This window comes from Rhincodon typus, chromosome 4, assembly GCF_021869965.1.
Source record: "Rhincodon typus isolate 14 chromosome 4, sRhiTyp1.1, whole genome shotgun sequence".
In the NCBI taxonomy this organism is placed as follows: Eukaryota; Metazoa; Chordata; class Chondrichthyes; order Orectolobiformes; family Rhincodontidae; genus Rhincodon; species Rhincodon typus.
In genome coordinates this window covers 64,186,012-64,199,929 of record NC_063335.1, presented here as the reverse complement: position 1 = coordinate 64,199,929, position 13,918 = coordinate 64,186,012, and the positions used below count along the sequence as shown (strand labels likewise).

At 44.5% G+C, this 13,918-nt stretch overlaps 1 protein-coding gene across 1 annotated transcript in view; it reads right to left on the bottom strand.

Annotated features, from left to right (window-relative positions):
• Window positions 1-6,274: 6,274 nt before the first annotated feature.
• rb1cc1 (RB1-inducible coiled-coil 1) overlaps window positions 6,275-13,918 on the bottom strand; it is a 181,448-nt gene continuing 173,804 nt past the window's right edge. The window contains exons 21-22 of the mRNA XM_048596119.1: window positions 13,655-13,782; window positions 6,275-6,402 (exon numbers count right to left, since the gene is read on the bottom strand). Of these exons, the coding sequence (XP_048452076.1) occupies window positions 6,275-6,402; window positions 13,655-13,782 (256 nt within the window). The remainder of the gene's footprint in view (window positions 6,403-13,654; window positions 13,783-13,918) is intronic.

The window sequence follows — 13,918 nt, the reverse complement described above, 5'->3', positions numbered from 1 at the left end:
CAGGAATAGTGCCAGAAGACTGGAGACTAGCAAATGTTGTCCCCTTGTTCAAGAAGGGGAGTAGAGACAACCCTGGTAATTATAGACCAGTGAGCCTTACTTCGGTTGTGGGTAAAGTGTTGGAAAGGATTATAAGAGATAGGATTTATAATCATCTAGAAAGGAATAATTTGATTAGGGATAGTCAACACGGTTTTGTGAAGGGTAGGTCGTGCCTCACAAACCTTATTGAGTTCTTTGAGAAGGTGACCAAACAGGTGGATGAGGGTAAAGCGGTTGATGTGGTGTATATGGTGTATAAGCGTTTGATAAGGTTCCCCATGGTAGGCTATTGCAGAAAATACGGAGACATGGGATTGAGGGTGATTTAGTGGTTTGGATCAGAAATTGGCTAGCTGTAAGAAGACAGAGGGTGGTGGGTTGATGGGAAATGTTCATCCTGGAGTTCAATTACTAGTGGTATACCTCAAGGATCTGTTTTGGGGCCACTGCTGTTTGTCATTTTTATAAATGACCTGGATGAGGGCGTAGAAGGATGGGTTAGTAAATTTGCGGATGACACCAAAGTCGGTGGAGTCGTGGATAGTGCGGAAGGATGTTACAGGTTACAGAGGGACATAGATAAGCTGCAGAGCTGGGCTGAGAGGTGGCAAATGGAGTTTAATGCCGAAAAGTGTGAGGTGATTCACTTTGGAAGGAGTAACAGGAATACAGAGTACTGGGCTAATGGTAAGATTCTTGGTAGTGTGGATGAGCAGAAAGATCTCGGTGTCCATGTGCATAGATCACTGAAAGTGGCCACACAGGTTGATAGCGTTGTTAAGGCGTACAGTATGTTAGGTTTTATTGGTAGAGGGATTGAGTTTCGGAGCCATGAGATCATGTTGCAGCTGTACAAAACTCTGGTGCGGCCGCACTTGGAGTATTGCGTACAGTTCTGGTCACCGCATTATAGGAAGGATGTGGAAGCATTGGAAAGGGTGCAGAGGAGATTTACCAGGATGTTGCCTGGTATGGAGGGAAGGTCTTATGAGGAAAGGCTGAGGGTCTTGAGGCTGTTTTCATTAGAGAGAAGGTGGTTAAGAGGTGACTTGATAGAGACATACAAGATGATCAGAGGATTAGATAGGGTGGACAGTGGGAGCCTTTTTCCTCGGATGGTGGTGGCTAGCACGAGGGGACATAGCTTTAAATTGAGGGGTGATAGATATAGGACAGATGTCAGAGGTAGGTTCTTTACTCAGAGAGTAGTAAGGGCGTGGAATGCCCTGCCTGCAAAAGTGGTAGACTCGCCAACTTTAAGGGCATTTAAATGGTCATTGGATAAACATATGGATGATAATGGAATAGTTTAGGTTAGATGGGCTGCAGATTGGTTTCACAGGTCGGCGCAACATTGAGGGCCAAAGGGCCTGTACTGCGCTGTAATGTTCTATGTTCTAGAACATTTAAGTAAGCTTTAAGTGACTTGTATTCAAGTCAGCAGACAGAGATGTGATCCAAGTAGTTCCAATCCATTCTTTATACTCAAGGATAACAAACCATTTCATAATAAACCAGAAACTTATAGTAGATCATGTAACAAACTCATCTACATTGGGGAAACAAGCCACAGCCTACAGTCAGGGGGAAACCATGGAACACTAAAAACATGATATCATCCCCCTCAAACAGCAGCCTTCACAGAGGTATCTGGCTACACCATCTCAATAAACATACTACCCTCTACTTTGTATAGTTGGCCAATCAGCAGCAAAAATATTAACTTGTACTGATCTATTACCAATACAGTAGCCTGACCAATCCTCCAGATGAAGGAAAGGGTATATCACCTAAAATATCAAGGTCTACCAGTTCCTAGAAGAAACTCTTAAGGTAACAACAACACCCTTTCAGAACAAAGTCTCCATTTTGTAAGCAAAATCTTCTTACTCAATGCTTTTGCCCTTTCCATGTAAACCTTCAAACAACTTTTAAATAATGTTTAGTTGCTAGGAAACTAATGCACTGGGCTATTACAGAAAAGGCTGCAATCTTCAAACAGCACCAACACGTGGCTGATGGAGCTCTTTTGTTTATTTTTATTCATAGTTGAGTCTGTTGGTGGCAATGCCAGTATTTATTGCTCATCCTTAACTGCCCTTGAGCAAATGGTGAACTATTGTGGAAGATCATAAGTAGGTCGAGGTGTAGCTCATTTAGCCCCTCGAGCCTGTTCTGCCATTCACTGATCCAACACTCCAATGTCTACTTTCCTGCCCTTTCTCTTTCTATTCCCACAGTGCTGTTAGGCAAGGAATTCCAAGATTTTGACGCAGTGACAAGGAGGTCCAGTATTAAAGGGGAATCATGCCTGACAAACTTGGCTGAATTTTTTGAAGAGATGACCAAGTGTGTACAGAATGCTTTTGAGGCAATCTACTTGGACACCAGCAAGGCTTTTGAAAAGGTCCCACTTGGCAAACTGATAGCAAAGGCGAGAGACATGAGATCCAAGGAATTTGGTTGAGGGATGCTTTTCTGACTGGACGTCTGTGTCCAGTGGGATCCCACAGGGGTCAGTGTTGTGCCCCTTCTGGTTTGTGGTTTATACAAGTGATTTACACTTGAGGGATGTTAATGTGCATACTCACTCGTCCCTGAAGATACAAGGACAGGTGGATAAAGTGGTTAAGGTGGCATACAGTATAGTTGCCTTTAGTAGCAAAGGCACAGAGTTTGAGTAGGGAGGTTATGCTGGAACTCTAAAATGTTGGTTAGGCCACAGATAAGAATATTAAGTGCAGTCCACATTATAGGAGGGATGTGACAGCACTGAGGAGAGGGCACAAGAGATTTACCAAGATGTTGCCTGGGTGGAGAGTTTTAGGTACGTTGATAGATTGGACAGACTGGGGTTGTTTTCCATTTGGCAGAGGAGATTAAGGGGAACATACAAAATAGACAGGCATAGATAGGGTAATCAGGAAGAGACTTTTCATCTTGATGGAGGGATCAATGACCAGGAAGCATTGATTGAGGTAAGGGGCAGAAGGTTTTGAGGAGATGAGAGGGAAACCCTTTAACCAAGAGGGTCGTGGGAATCTAGAACTCATTGCCTGAAAGGTGGCAGAGGCTGAAACCTTCATAACATTCAAGCAGCATTTGGATGTGCACTTGTATGTCTTGACATCAGAAGGCTGTGGGCCAAATGCTAGAATACGATTAGAATATTTAAGTGGCTGGTTTTGACTGGCGAGGACATGATGGGTCGAAGGGCCTTTTCTGTGCTCTAAATAGAATATAGGACATATAGCACGAGAATGGGCCCCTCGGTCCATGATGTTGTGCCGAGAATGATGCCAAATTATATAATCCCTTCTGCCTTTTCTTGGTCCATATCCCTCCATTCCTTGCATATTCATTTAAAAGCCCCTTCAACGCCCCTATCGTGTCTTGCAGCGTGTTCCGGACACCTACCACTTGCTGTGTAAAAAAACTTGCTCCTCACATCTCCTTTGAACTTTCCCACTCTCGTCTTAAATGCATGCCTCCTAGTACAAGACATTTCAACGCTGGGAAAAAACTTTGACTTTCAATCCTATCTATGCACCTCATAATTCTATAGACTTCAATCACATCCCCCCTCAGCCTCGGCTGCTCCAGAGAAAACAACCAGATTTTTCTGGCCTCTCCTTATAGCTCATATCCCCTAATCCAGGCTGCATCCTGATAAACCTCTTCTTTTGCACTTTCTCCAAAGCCTCCACATTCTTCTTATCATGAAGAAGACCAGAATTGAACGCAGTACTCTAAAGTGCAACTGTACCATAGTCTTCGAAAGCTGCAACATGACATCCTGGATCTACACAAACCCGACCAATAAAGGCAAGCATGCCATATGCCTTCTTTAATCACCCTATCAACCTGTGTGGCTACTTTCAGGGAGCTATGGTCTTGAACCTCAAGATCCCTCTGTACATCAATGCTGTTCAGGGTCCTACCATTAACTGTGTATTTTTCCTTAGCATTTGATCTCCCAAAGGGCAGGACCTCTGGATTGCCCAGATTAAACTCCATCTGCCATTTCTCTGCCCATATCTGCAACTGATCTATATCCCACTGTATCCTTTGACAACATTTTACACTACCCACAACTCCGCTGATCTTTGTGTCAGCTGCAAACTTGCTAACTCACACATCTACGTTTTCATCCAAGTCCTTTATATATATAAAAACAGAGGTCCCAGTTTGGATCCCTGCGGAACACCACTAGTCATGGACCTTCAGCCAGAAAAATACCGTTCCATCACTACCATCTGCTTTTTATTGGCAAGCCAATTCTGAATCCACCAGTCACCGTGGATCCCATGCATCTTAACATTCCAGATGAACCTACCATGAGGAAAACCTTATGAAAATTCATGGAGATAATATCCACTGCTCTACCCTCATCGATCACCTTTGTCACATCCTCAAAACATTCAAGTCAGTAAATCATGACTTACCGCGCACAAAGCCATGCTGCCTGTCCCTAAATAGGCTGTGCTTTTTCCAAATGCATGTCAATCCTTTTCCTAAGAGTTCTCTCCAATAGATTCCCAACTACAGACCGATGAGAGACTCACCGGACTAAAAGTTTCCTGGATCATTCCAATTTCCCCTCTTGAACAGAGGAACAACATGAACTACTTGCTAGTTCTCTGGGATCTCTCCAGTGGCTAGTCAGGATTTGAAGATCTTGGTCAAGGCTCCTGCAATCGCCTCTCTTGCCCCTCTCAATAACCTGGGGTAGATACCATTGGACCCTGGGGACTTATCTAGCTTAGTGCTCTTCGAGAGACCCAAACACTACCACCTTTTTGGTCTCAAATGGTCTAGTAGATTAGCATGCTTCACACTAATCTTACTGTGGCCCCTCTTCTAGTTGGACTACCCACATACTGTTTCAAGAAACCCTCTTGGATGCATTGGCAAATTCTACCACATCTAAGAATCTTGCTCTCCTGAAATCCCAGTCAGTATTGGGGAAGTCAAAGTCATCCACTATGACAACTCTAAATAAAAACCAAAAGAACTGCAGATGCTGTAAATCAGGAATAAAAACAGAAGTTGCTGGAAAAGCTTAGCAGGTCTGGCGGCATCTGTGAAGAAAGAAATCTAAGTTAACGTTTTAGGTCCGGCGACCCTTCCTCATTGCCAGTTCTGAGGAAGGGTCACTGGACCCGAAACATTAACTCTGATTTATTTTTTTTTCCAGATGCTGCCAGGCCTGCTGAGCTTTTCCAGCAACTTCTGTTTTTGTCACTATGACAACCCTGTTGTTACCGCATCTTTCCATAATCTGCCTACATGTTTGTTCCTCAATGTCTGTCTGTTGGGGACCTGTAGCAGTGATTGAACCTTTTTATTTTGAGCTCTACCCATAGTGCCTTGGTGGATGAGCCCTCCAATATGTCATCTGACAGATGTGACATTCTTTGAGTAATGTAACTCCTCCACCTCTTACCTCCCGCTCTATCTCACCTAAAACAAAATCCTGGAACATTGAACAGCCATCCTATTTCTCACTCTCTCTCATCCAAATCTCTGTAATGGCCATATCATAGTTCCATGTACTGATCCAGGCTCTAAGCTCATCTGCCTTATCTATAATATTGCTTGTGTTGAAATAAACACGCTTCAGCTCATGAATTCCATTGTGTTCATTTACCTGTCTCTGCCTGTTCTTCCTTTCAGACTTGCTGGTCCTAATATCGATCTTCCTCTCAAATCTCCACATGCTGACCTGCTGCTCCAGTTCCCAACCTCCTACTCCAATTTAAACCCTCCCAAACAGCACTATCGAACCTCTCGGAGGATATTTGTACCACTCCCATTTAATTGCAACCTATCCCTCTTGTACAGGTCACCCATGTCCCAGAAGTGGTCTGAAATGATCCAAGAACCTGAAACCCTGCCCCTGCACTAGCTCTTAGCCACCCATTCATCTGTCCCATTTTGCTATCCCTTGCCTCACTAGCACATGGCACTGGTAGTAATCCAGACATTACTACCCTCGATGTCTTACTTTACAGCTTCTCTCCTAACTCCCTTTTCTCAGTCCACAGGACCTCATATCATTGGTACCCATGTGCACAAGGACCTCTGGCTGCTCATCCTCCCCCCTTAAGAATTTCATGCAGCTTTTCAGACGTCCTTGACCCTAACACCAGGGAGGCAACACGTTATCTTGGAGTCTTGAATGCGGCCACAGAAACACTATCTGTGCCCATAACTAGCAAGTCTCTTCCCACTATTGCTTGCTTGGACTTTGCCCGATCCTGCTCTGCAGTAGAGCCACTTGTGATGCCACAGGCCTGGCTGCCGCTGTGATATTCCTCAGAGGGGCTATGCCCCCAATAGTATCCCAAAATGGTATACCTGTTGAAGAGGGGAATAGCCACAGGAGACTGCTGCACCACCTGTCTGCCTCTCCTGGGAGTCACCTTTCTATCTGACCAAATCTGTGGTGTGACTACCTCCCCAAAAATGGTGTCTAATGCACTCTCTGCCCCCTGTACGCTCCTCAGTGTGTCCAACTGCCACTTCAACTGAAGCACACAGACTGTGAGGAGCTACAGCCAGTCACATTTTCTGCAGTGTCGTCAGGGACACTAGACTGCTCCCTCATCTCCTACATCTGGCAGAAGGAGAACACCACTACTCTAACTGCCATCTCTGCCCCTTTACACTAAAGGAAGATAAAAGAATCTTACCTTGCCTTTATCTTGCTCGCCTTTCTCTCCAAAGCCTGGTATTCACCTAAGCCCGTGCTTATACCAACCAGCAGTACTTCCATCACACAGCAACTCCTCTCAAAATATTGTGTTGGTAATTTATAATTAACTGGTTACTTAAATCATAATGCAATCTTTACAAACAGATTAAAGTACCTTCTCGGCTGCAACAAATTTTCTAACAGACTCTCTCCCTTTTTTTTGGTTTGTTATGATTATGACAACAAGGGAGCAGTGATGTAGTTCAAGTCAGAGAGATGATCATGATTCAGAATGAGGAGATTTGCTGGAGTTCTTATGTATCAGCTGCCTATGTGGTAGAGGTAGCTGATTTGGAACATGCTAATCTAAGATGTTCAGCAAGAGGTTATGGTGTTCCTTACAGATGGTTAACACTGCTGCCACTGAGCACAAATAGTTAAGGCCAGGCGCCAACTCTGACACCTCCTCCTACCGCCCCCTTGATCATGACCCCACCCCTGACCACCAAACCATCATCTCCCAAACCATCCACAACCTCATCACCTCAGGTGACCTCCCACCACAGCCTCCAAACTCATCGTTCCCCAACCCTACACCGCCTGCTTCTATCTCCTTCCCAAAATCCACAAACCTGACTGCCCTGGTCAACCCATTGTCTCTGCCTGCTCCTGCTCCGCCGAACTTATCTTGACTCCACCTACCTTGACTCTATTTTCTCCCCCTTGGTCCAGGAACTCCCGACCTACGTCCATGACAACACCTACGCTCTCCACCTCCTCCAAATCTTCCAATTCCCTGGTCCCCAACACCTCATCTTTACCATGGGCGTCCAGTCCCTATACACTTGCATTCCCCATGCAGATGGCCTAAAGGCCCTCCGCTTCTTCCTGTCCCACAGGCCCGACCAGTCCCCCTCCACTGACACCCTCATCCCCTTAGCCGAACTCGTCCTCACCCTCAGCAACTTCTCTTTCAATTCCTCCCACTTCCTACAGACAAAGGGGGTGGCTATGGGTACCTATGGGCCCAAGCTATGCCTGCCGCTTGTTAGGTTACGTCGAACATTCCCTCTTCTGTAGCTACACTGGTCCTAAACCCCACCTCTTCCTCCGTTACATTGATGACTGTATCAGCACCGCCTCGTGCTCCCACGAGGAGCTCGAACAGTTCATCCACCTCACCAACACCTTCCACCCCAACCTTACGTTCACTTGGACAATCTCTGATACATCTCTCTCCATCTCTGGCAACCACTTGGAAACTGACATCTACTTCAAGCCCACCGACTCCCACAGCTACCTAGAATACACCTCCTCCCACCCACCCTCCTGCAAAAATGCCATCCCCTATTCCCAATTCCTTCGCCTGTACCGCATCTGCTCCCAGGATGAGGCATTCCACTCCCCAACATCTCGGGATGTCCTCGTTTTTCAAGGACCGCAACTTCCACCCCCCAACCTTAGTGGTTGACAACGCCCTCGACAGTGTCTCCCGCATTTCTCGCAACTCATCCCTCACACCCCCTCCCCGCAATAACAACCAAAACAGAATCCCCCTTGTCCTCACGTACCACCCCACCAACCTCCAGATCCAACGCATCATCCTCCGACACTTCCGCCATCTGCAATCCGACCCCACCAAAGACATTTTTCCCTCCCCCACCCTTATCTACTTTCTGGAGAGACCACACTCTCCGTGACTCCTTTGTCTGCTCCACACTCCCCTCCAGTCCCACCACCCCCAGCACTTTTCTCTGCAACTGCAGGAAGTGCTACACTTGTCCATACACCTCCCCCCTCACCCCCATCCCAGGCCCCAAGAAGACTTTCCACATCTGTTCATGTGGTATACTGTTTCACTGTCCCCGTTGTGATCTCCTCTACATTGGGGAAACCAAGCGGAGGCTTGGGGACCGCTTTGCAGAACACTTACACTCGGTTCGCACCAAACAACTGCACCTCCCAGTCACGAATCATTTCGACTCCCCCTCCCACTCCTCGGACGACATGTCCATCCTGGGCCTCCTGCAGTGCCACAACGATGCCACCCAAAGGTTGCAGGAACAGCAACTCATATTCCGCTTGGGAACCCTGCAGCCCAATGGTATCAATGTGGACTTCATAAGCTTCAAAATCTCCCCTCCCACAACCGCATCCCAAAACCAGCCCAGCTTGTCCCCGCCTCTCTAACCTGTCCTTCCTCCCACCTATCCCCTCCTCCCACTTCAAGCCCCACTCCCATCTCCCACCTACTAGCCTCATCCCGCCCCCTTGACCTGTCAAGTCCTCCCTGGACTGACCTATCTCCTCCCTACCTCCCCACCTACACTCACCTTTACTGGCTCCATCCCCGCCTCTTTGACCGGTCTGTCTCCTCTCCACCTATCTTCTCCTTTATCAATCTTCTATCCGCCTCCCCCTCTCTCTCTATTTATTTCAGAATCCCCTTCCCCTCCCCCATTTCTGTAGAAGGGTCTCGACCCGAAACATCAGCTTTCCTGCTCCTTTGATGCTGCTTGGCCTGCTGTGTTCATCCAGCTCTACACCTTGTTATCTTAGTTAAGGAAACAAATGCTTCAAGTGTTGATGGTATGTGGGTTGATTTGTCCTGCATTGCTGACAGAGTTGCATTCAACCAGGTACGTGAAGAATATTCCATCACACTCCTGACTAGTGCCTTGCACAAACAGACATGCTTTGAGGTGTCAGGAGATGAGTTACGCACTGAAGAGTTCAGGTTTTGACTTGCTGTTGTAGCCATGATATTAATAATGATTAGTTAAGTTTCTGCTCAGTGGTAGTCCCCAGGATGCTGATAGCAGAGGATTCAGTGATGGTGATTCCTAGGGTGGATGGTTACATGTATTCTGGATACCTTACACTGTGTGGCACGTACATTATTTTTCCCTTATCAAGCCAAACCAGGCTGTTGCCCAGATCCTGCTTCAGAAGTATAGACTGACTCAGTATCCAGCCTTATACTGGAGGAAAAGTCCTTGGTGAAGCAGTTGAATTATCAGTTGGTAATACAACCCTCAGCAACTCATGCTTTGATGAGCTGTAGCTGAGATAATTGATCTCGAACAACTACCTTAATTAATGCCCCATAGGACTCTAACCAGTGGGAAGCTTTTCTTTGATTCCCACTGTTTTCATATATCAATTTTGCTATAGTTCCTTAATGTCACATCCAGTGAAATGCTGCTTTGATGTCAAGATAATTTACTCTCGCCTCATTTCTGGAATTCAGCTCTTTAGTCCATATTTAAACCAAACCTGTAAAAAGGGCTGCAGCAGAGTGCCCTAGTGGAATTTAAACTCAGCACTGGTTAACGAATTACTGCCACTCGACAGCATACTTTAAATGATACCAGTGACATTTTCCAATTACTTGGCTGATTAATGAAACTAGATTGATGGAATGCTAAATGACTAGATTAGAATTGTCAGCTTTTGTCTGAACAGGATTACCAAGACAATTGTCCACATGACTGAGTAGATGGCAATGTTGTGATTGTGTTAGTTCAGGTCACATTTGCTTCTCAAAATTCTGGAAATAACAAAATATTATTTATTTTTATTCATTCATGGAACGTGGGCATTGCTAGCTAAAAGCTAACACTTATTGGCCATCTCAAATTGGTCTGAAGAAAGTGGTCATGAGCTGGTAAATACCACAGTGCTGTTCAGCATTTATAGGATTCTAATGCAGTGACAACAAAAGCTTGATGATGGGAGATGGCAAAAACTGCAGATGCCAGAGTCAGAGACAACAATGTGGAGATGGAGGAACACAGCAGGCTATGGAGCAGGAAAGTTGACATTTCGGGTCAGGACCCTTCTTCAGAAATGAGGACAGGGGAGGGGAATGGAGCTGGGAAATAAATAGAGAGGAGAGGGTGGGTTTAAGAAAGGTAGGTGGAATGGTGATAGGTGAATGCAGGTAGGGAATGGTGGGGGGGGGGGAAGATGATGACATTGTTTTAAATGTTGGCTCGGAGCATTTGCTATCCTTGTCTTTCTAAGCGGTGAAGGTCACACAACGGAAGGTGCTGCCTGAGAAGCCTGGAGTTTCTATAGGACATCTAGTAGATGATATACACTACTACCACGTGGAGGAAGTGAATGTGGAAGGTGATGGAAGGGGTGCCAATCAAGTGGGGAGTTTTGTTTTTTGGGATGTTGACAAGTTTCGCGAGTGTTGTTAGAGGCAAGTGGACAGTATTCCATCAGTGCTAATTTGCACCTTGTAGATGGCGGACAGTTATTGTGGAGTTCGATAACTGAATTACTTGCTGCAGAATTCTCAAACTCAACCTGCTTTTGTAGCCACTGAATTTATCTGGCTAATCCGGTTCAATTTCTGGCCAATGGTAGTTCCCAGGATGCTGACAGTGGGGGATTCACTCACAGGAGGTGGGGATCACTGGCTGGCAAGAAATTTTAGTGTCCATCCCTATTTGCACTTGAGAAGGTGGTGGTGAGCTGTCTTTTAAACCGCTGCAGTCTGTGTGCTGTAGATAGAGTCACAATGTTGTTAGGGAACAAATTCTAGGATGCTTACCCAGTGATATATTTTCGAGTCAGGATGGTGACTGGCTTGGCAGGGAACTCGCAGGTGCTGGTGCTCCCAAGTATCTGCTGTTTTTGCCCTTCTAGATGGAATTGTTTGAGGGCTTGGAAGGTGTTGTCTAAGCATCTTTGGTGCACTGCTGCAGTGCATCTTGTAAATAGTACACACACTAATGATACTGAGCATTGGTGGTGGAAAGAGTGGATGTGGTGCTAATCAAGTGGGCTTTGTCCCAGATGATGTTGATTTATTGGTCAATGCATTGAGTATAGGAGTTGGAAGGTCATGATGCAGCTGTACAGGACATTGGTCAGGCCACTTTTGGAATACTGCATTCAATTCTGGTCTCCTTGCTATAGGTAGAATGTTTTGAAACTTGAAAGGGTTCAAAAAAGATTTACAAGGACGTTGCCAGGGTTGGAGGGTTTGTGCTATAGGGAGAAGCTGAATAGTCTGGGGCTACTTCTCTGGAGCATTGGAGGCCAAGAGGTGACCTTATAGAGGTTTATAAAACCAGGAGGAACATGGATAGGGGAGTCCAAAATTAGAGGGCAGAGGTTTAAGATATGAGGGGAAAGATTTAAAAAGGGTCCTAAGGGGCAACATTTTCATGCAGAGGTTGGTGCATGTATGGAATGGACTATCAGAGGAAGAGGTGCAGGCTGGTGCAGTTACAGCATTTAAAAGGCATCTGGATGGGGACAGGAATAGAAAGGGTTGACGGGGATATGGGCCAAATGGGACTAGATTCATTTAGGAGTTGATCAATAAGGCCTCGTAGCTAACACCATAGGCTTCAGCATTTTCACACATTTAGCACCATTGCCAACTGACACGGGTTTTCCAGTCAGCTATTCAGTGATGAAAACTGTGTTAGCTAAACAGATTGTCTGCCACTTTCTAACGCATTCCTTCCATTTGGTTAAGAGATATACAACGACGGAGAGCATGAACTAAGAACACAATAACTAGGAGCAGGAGTAGGTAATTCAGCCCCTCGGGCTGCTCTGCCATTTACTATGATCACGAGTAATCTCATCCTGACTCCGACTCCATTTTCCTTCAACCCATTACTAATAAAAAAAATCTGTCCATCTCCTCTTGAAATGTCCTTGTATCACGACACACTCGGGTAGCGAATTACACAAATTCATGATTCTTTGAGAGACGTAATTTCTCCTCATTTTTGTTTCGAATATGCTACCTTTATCCTAGAACTATGACCTCTTGTTCTAGATTGCCCCACATGAGTAAACAGCCTTTCTATACCTAATCCCTCTTAGCATCTTCTATACTTCATTTGGTCTCCTCACATTGTTGGATTGGACACATACTGCTGTAGAAAATTATGCTGGTCAGAATCTAGGAATGAATTCCCCTCTTTGCCTTTACATACCACTTTCCAATCTACATTCTGATAATTAAAATCCCAAATTATAATTCTATAATGTTTGGACCTCTCATTGTCGATTTATTATTCTGCATCCTCTTGTGAAAGTTATTGCAATATATAAATAACCAAGTTCAAAAAATCTAATGTATGATTTAATAGCATGACTATAAAGATGTTTTTCAGGGCCAGTCTGTTATAGAGGTAGAAGTTTTCAGCATGGAGGTTGTCATTTGGCTGAATGCATTCATGCATTTTATTGTCATAAAACCCAGTAAATCTTAGACAAACAGCAATGATAGGGTGGGAAAATCTAAGAACTTGCTGATTTCAATGAATATCAATTCTAGATTGTCATAGCACAGCTTGTAGTGGAGTTCTGAGTGACAAATCTGTACATGCCTGACAACCTGACTTCAAAGATCAGCTTCAGAGGTCAAATGAGAGGGAATAGAGAGTCACAAACAACCCTCATCTATTCCCCGCAACTCTGAATTTCTGTAAAATCTGGCTCACATTTAAATAATACAGTATAGACACAGCCATCGGTTCAGTGATTACTCAGAAGATTATTTAAATAACAACTTATTTTGGGGCAAGGTCACACAGTATTCATCCATTCAATGCCTGTTAAATGTGTACAATTAGGAAATTGCTGGCAAATTTTTAAAAACTAAAATGCTTTAATTTTAAAATCACAAAACTTTGCAATCTGGATACAAGCCACAATTTAGTTATTTACTTTCTATTCATATTGAAGGTATCTATAACATAAGAACATGGACTGATCAAAATATAATTACATAATTCAATAACTATTATGACCTGAAAACAACTGAAGAACATGCAAGTAACAAAGAACATGTACATTCAAACAAAGAATAAATTTTGTATGAACTCTATATATTGAATCCCATGTGTATAAATATTTCCTCAAAATGTACTTGCTCACCTGGCTTAAGATCCAGTGCTCCTAGTGACTCTGAATGTAGGAAATAGAGTGTTGGGCCAACTGTAAATAGAACGTAGTTATCATGACGTTCATCCAAGATAATAAGTACTAAATCCCCAACTTGGAAACTGCAAGAGAAAGTAACAAAAAAAAAACCAATAGTAAATTGGAATTTCACTAAACTTTTGATCAAATTCAAAACTGGTTATATTTACTTAAAAAAACGTTCGTCAAAATATAGATAACAAGGTGTAGAGCTGGATG